The sequence below is a fragment of the Egretta garzetta genome, unplaced genomic scaffold (assembly GCF_000687185.1).
Source record: "Egretta garzetta isolate BGI_Z169 unplaced genomic scaffold, ASM68718v1 scaffold365, whole genome shotgun sequence".
In the NCBI taxonomy this organism is placed as follows: domain Eukaryota; kingdom Metazoa; phylum Chordata; class Aves; order Pelecaniformes; family Ardeidae; genus Egretta; species Egretta garzetta.
This window is the reverse complement of record NW_009259602.1, coordinates 1,814,178-1,820,028: the sequence shown is the minus strand read 5'-3', so window position 1 is coordinate 1,820,028 and position 5,851 is coordinate 1,814,178. Positions and strand designations below refer to the sequence as shown.

Below are 5,851 nucleotides of genomic sequence, written 5' to 3'. Positions count from 1 at the left end.
TGGCCCCCAGCGCTGCTGCTGGCGGTTCGCAGGCCTCTCCGCCTCCGGTTCAATGCCCAGCATTGAACCTGCTGCTCAGGGAACTGATGGCTGGTCGCCTGCCTGGCACACACAGCGTGGCTTTGGGCTGTGGGCACAGGAAATTAGTCCCAGGCACCCATGACCCGCTTCGGTCACCTCACGTGTCCCAGAGATAACAGGCATGACCGCACGGCTGCAGGCAGACGTGGGCTTGCTTTGCTCACACCCAGGCAGCGCCTGATGGGGACCGACTCTTCTACAGAACTTGCAAAGCTGCGTCAGTACAGCACCAGCTTCAAGGTAACGTGCCCCGTGGGGTTTGTCACCCCGGCACAGCGCAGAGCATGCAGCTTCAGCAGGCTGGGAAAACACGCAGCCCTGCCCTAAACATACCCTCTCGTCCCGTGCTTATGCAGCAGTTACAAAGCCTAGCAACTTCTCACTACAAGCATTCAGTGCTAAACCACGTCTTTTCTCTCCCTCTCCTCCTTTCACGCACATCCGGAGAGTAGCAAAATCCAGGGCTAATGCCGGACACCTAAGGTAGCTTGCAGAAACGCTCCCCCGGCCGACACACTGCCGCCTTTCGCAAATTGCAATCAAAACAATCTCTCACACCCAGAAATTGGTGGGGTTCTCCTTCATCCTGTCAAGTTTTACCTTTTGAAATACAGGTGGTGGGAGTGGCTTGTCCTGCCTCCCGCAGCACTTGTAACCAGCCTGTTTTCAACTGGTTATCTCCCTACCTTACTTTTCCAGTTCAGGCCAGGCACAGGTTCCTATTGCTACAAGATGCTCATTCTGCAGCTATTTCAGCACAACATCCTCACTAGCATTAATAGAGCATTTGCTTCTCTGAACAAACCTTAGATCTCATCTTGCTTTCCTCCACCTTTGCTGGACCAGGCCCCAGGCCTCCATAGCATCAACAACAACTGAGATGGAGCTGCACTAATATTTAGCTTAGGATGCAGAACAGCCTTGATAGACAGAAAGCTATAGGGCTGATGTTGACTCACAGCACAGAAACTGAGCCGCCAGGAAGAACAACAAAGATGGTCACAGAAAAACACCCCAAAAGTCCTAACAAGGCAAGGACCATTTAATGCCAGAGGTAGAATATAGGGAGGGAGCTGTGGAGTTTTTTGTTCTAGATGGTACAATGTGTGAAAATTGCATCTAGCGAGATGCAAGGCGGCAAGTCAAATCATCTCCCAGTGGATTGTACCAGAAGTTAGGCGCAGCTTATACACCGATTTTCTTGTTTGCTTTGTGCAGGGTCAGCTGTTTCAACAGGCAGGCTGAGTTGCCCTGGCTCATTTTGCCTGCAGACGAATAGCATTCAGCAAAACAGCTCAGGACAGGAACCTCTGCTAACAGCCATTTGCCCACTGCCACCCATTTTAGTATAGCTAAGTTCTCAGGAGTACATTCTTCTTTCAGTACCTATTCTAACGAGAGCTTATAACACTGAAGGGTCACAGCACCTATTAGCTTGCCAACACTGGGAAACTTCTTGTCCAAAAATAAACTGGAAATACAAAAGAACTGGAAATGCACAAGAGTCCAACAGCCTTCCTCAGGGATAGGCCAAGACTGATGCTCGCTTTGTATGACTGTAAAAGCCCTCAGGGATTTTTGACAGATAAAAATCAGGCACCTGTATTAAAAATTACATTAGTTGAAACGTTAGCAAATAAGAAATCCAATGGGATAGCAAGGGTGGAGCCAGATGCTTTTCTAGCATCACATTAGAGGGTTTAACACTAAAACTATGCTTAGATGAGACAGGGTGCATGACCACCTGAGGGCACTTACTTTCCTTCCAATCTCATGGGATAACTACCATCTGTTGTTTTGCATGCAAGCAAGCTGGGTGCACTGGGTTACTATCCCTCAGCTGAAGGAAAAGTTTTCTTGCTGGAAGCCAAGCCTAGGCCCACCTCCACCCCAGACAGCAGAGTCCTGGCCCAGCAGTAGCAGGTTCTCAGCTGGGAACAGCCACTCAGCAGTGGCTTAGGATATCTCATAACACCAAAGGCGTTCTCATGCTTTCAATTATTTCTGCAAAGATAGCGTAGACAAACCACCTTGCAACCCAAGCCTTCTGAACGGGTCACTCCTAGGATGAAATGCAGCAACAGAGGGGCAGCAGTGCTACAGAGACAAAAAGGCAAGCTGGGATGTAGGCCATGACCAGAATTTAAGTTACCCGGTGACCTTGCATCCATCAAGAGCAAATACCTCAGTTTAATGGCCCATTCTTACATTCCCTGCAATACTGATCGTGACTCATTGGCAAGGCAGGTTATTAGTATGTAAGTCACAAATCTGAGCTTCAGCTGACCCTCATCTCTCCTTCACACCTCAAGCCTGAGCTCTAGAGCACACGGCTCTACCTGTGCTTGTTTCCCCACCAGCTCACTCCTCCCTGAGCTGCATGAGCCAGAGCTTTGCCAGCCTTAGCCTGCTTAGGCTACCCTCAAGCCTGTTTTCTTCCAGTTGCCTCCTTAAGACCTGGAACAAAATCACATTACAGCAATTGTTTCTTTTTAAGAAGAAAACATAACTTTATTGACAGTCTCATCCCTCATAGGAGTTTTCAGAAGAGCCCAGCGACTCTGGCGACAGTTCATACCTCACGAGCCCAGGCCCCCAGAGCCGTGCTGGCAAGGTATCAGGAGTGCAAGGCTCCTGTTCTTCTAAACATACTAACCTGCTAACTTGCCTGGATTCACAGCCGCAATGCATTCAGAGGGCATGTCAAAAGTTATTTCAGGTCATTTTTTAATCTCTCCATACACCTTATTCTAACCCCCAGCCAAGGCCGATACCTGCGCTGAGCAGTGCCGAAGTTAGTGAGACGAGAGGCACGGAGGAGCTCGTGAGGCTGCACCCCCACTGCTCCCCTCCTTCCCCTCTCCAGCAGGGGTGAGACCTCACTTCAGCAAGAGCCACACAGGCTGTTTCAGGGGCTCTTCAGCTCCATGAAGAAGCTCTTCTAAGCAAGGTCTTTGAAAGCAGGGAGGAAAGGCAATCAGCCTTGCTGAGCCTGAGGGCAACACAAAGCCATTTGTTCCTCAGCTGTAAGCAAGGCTTTTGTGGGAGTGTAAATCTGAACTGCAGCCTTAAACAGAGGGAAATTCACATTAAAACCCCAGGGGAAATGTCAGAACACAATTCTAAGAGGTAAAGAAAACAAGACAGCTAGTCCCTACTCCAAGACCTGCTGGTATGGAGCAGATGTTACACTGAGATCTGCCTAAACATTACTGTCACCCCTGAAAACATAGTCCCTTATTAGACTTACTAGCCATGCACTCACCTTAAAGTGGCTTGTAAATGAGTCAACCCAGAACACAAAGAGCATCCAGGGAGGGCTCTTCTCTATCATCCCTCAACCACAAAGTGCCTGATTTATTTTTTTTAAAGCAATCCAAGGCTAGGTGAGCACCTGCTTATGGAGTTTATTGGCACAAGTCTAATTCTTGACTCTTGTTTGCAAGGGCTTGACTCAATCCCAGTGAAGTCACACTGCTCTGAGATCAGTATCTGCTTGAATGCAAGTATTTAATAAAAAAAAAAAGAAATGTATCATTAAAAACAATGAGGTAAAACATTGCCTCATCTCAAGTACCATCACTTCACATACTCAAAGGACAACTCCACTATACCCCTGCAAGCACTTGAATCTTGTTCAGAGGCTTTCATCTAGGTCCTTAGTCAAGCACGTTGTCCAACACCACGGTTAAGGGAGAACGAGGCTCAGTAAATCTTTGCTAGGTCACACCCCTATCCGGTCCCACTGGCAGGAAAATGGGATTTTTCAGATTTGATTTTTCTGGCTCTACACCATAAAATAATTCTACCTCCAAAATGATTACAGAGCAGACAGACTGCGTGCCATTACTGGTTGCAGACTGAATAGGTCTGGCATTGCCACCTTCCTCGAGACTGTACCATTGCTGGAGAAGTCAGGGAAGCAGAGTTCAGTAGACATGCCAGGTTCCTCAGATTTCCCTCTTCTGTCAGCTTTCCCGTGTTCCTATTAGTGCTGATTCATCTCCTCCAGGCGTAGCAGACCAGTGCCAGAAAGCCAATTCCACATCACTTTTAGGAGTTCTTTTCACAGGAATAGGCTTCAGTAGCCAGGACCCTAGCCCACGGGATTGTCATCCACAAGCCATTAATGAGCTGTCAAGTGCCCATTAGTTTTCACAGGTGCATTCATACTCCTTGGACTTCTCCAGGAACCATACTTCTTCACCATTTTCCTCCTGACGAAGTGGCAGATTTTAACCATGAAGCCCAGAGATACAATGTACATGGCCAGGCCTCCGGCCTTGAGGAGCCAGCTGGGATCAGGGGATGTCACCATGGCGTACATGATCAAAGCTCCTCCCCCGATTCGCAGCACCAGGAAGAGGAACACAAACAAGAAATCCACCACCTCTCCCAGGAAAGTGTGGTAACACCCTGTTTCCCGCAGAAACCAGCGGGTCTGGAGCAGTGGGTTGGTGATCTCGCTAACGAATACAACAGCATTGACTTCTGTAGCAGACTTGCCGAGCCCCAGCACCATGATCATGCCACAGATGCTCAGCGTGTGATGGAGCAGCATTAGGTCCCCCTCTGTCTGGAAATACAGGCACCAGCCCAGGTCAAAGATAAAGTAACCCAAGGTCAGGGACAGCACACGGATCTGAAGAGATGTGTTTGGTGAACCTGAAACAAAAGATGTACATAAGCCTGGGGTCTTAAATAAGACGTTCTTCTACAATATGGAGCAATACCGATTGTGAGTATGCCTCTCTCCTCCTTAGTTTCCAGCCTTATCCTACAGGCCGAGTGCCAGGCTGGAAGCCTGGATGTCTGGCTCTGCAGACCCAGACAGGCCATCCCATCCTGCCACTCTTCTGTTCCTCTTTTTCTCTCCACCCTTTTAGAAAGCAAGGACAGAAAGCCTGATCCCCATCAGCAGAACTATTTAACAACAGAATACAGCAAACAAAACCCCACAGCCAAATGCCGGGAGTTATTACACCCTTAAAAGATGTGAACAGCACTTAAATCTATTCTCAGCACATTGCTACACCTAATGCTGCAGCAAACTCAAGCTGCCGAGCTGAAAACTTTCAATATCATAGAATCATAGCATGTTTTGGGTTGGAAGGGACCCCTAGAGGTCATCTAGTCCAACCCCCCTGCAGGAGCAGGGACACTGCTAACCAGATCAGGTTGCTCAGAGCCCCGTCCAGCCTGGCCTTGAATGTTCCCAGGGATGGGGCCTCCACCACCTCTCTGGGCAACCTGTTCCAGTGTTTCACCACCCTCATTGTAAAGAATTTCTTCCTTATATCTAGTCTAAACCTACCCTGGTTTAGTTTAAAACCATTACCCCTTGTCCTGTCATGTACATAGATAAAACAAAAATAAAAATATTAACAGTAGAAGGGGGAAAGGGCTGGAGAAGAAGCAAGGGAGTTAAACAAAATACTGTCCCAAACATGCCCCAAAAACATACACCTAAGAGAACGGACAGCAAAAGCAATCAGCCCCCCACTCCACCTGTAACCAGAGGTGTCCACGCTGCATGACAAGGACATACATCATGGTAAGACTCCAAACATACCTGCGTGGGTCAGAGGCCAGGGGCCATCCCAGAGAGCAATGTAACCCGAGAGGCAGGTGACAATCACCCCATGCAGCAGGGTGACCAGGCGACAGCTCCACTCGTAGGAACGGTGCTTGTGCCAGTAGCAGAAGCAGGCGTACAGGAACAGCCAGGCAAGGAGGCTGCAGGTCACCTCGAGAACGATGGAAACCATCC

The 5,851-nt window shown here is 48.7% G+C and overlaps 1 protein-coding gene across 1 annotated transcript; it reads right to left on the bottom strand.

Moving 5' to 3' along the window:
* Positions 1-4,207: 4,207 nt before the first annotated feature.
* LOC104125924 (TLC domain-containing protein 5) lies at positions 4,208-5,849 on the bottom strand. The gene is made up of 2 exons (XM_009638426.1): positions 5,654-5,849; positions 4,208-4,746 (listed from the first exon to the last, which is right to left on the bottom strand). Exons 1-2 carry the CDS (start codon positions 5,847-5,849, stop codon positions 4,208-4,210), a joined length of 735 nt encoding a protein of 244 aa, XP_009636721.1.
* Between the last annotated feature and the right edge of the window lie 2 nt (positions 5,850-5,851).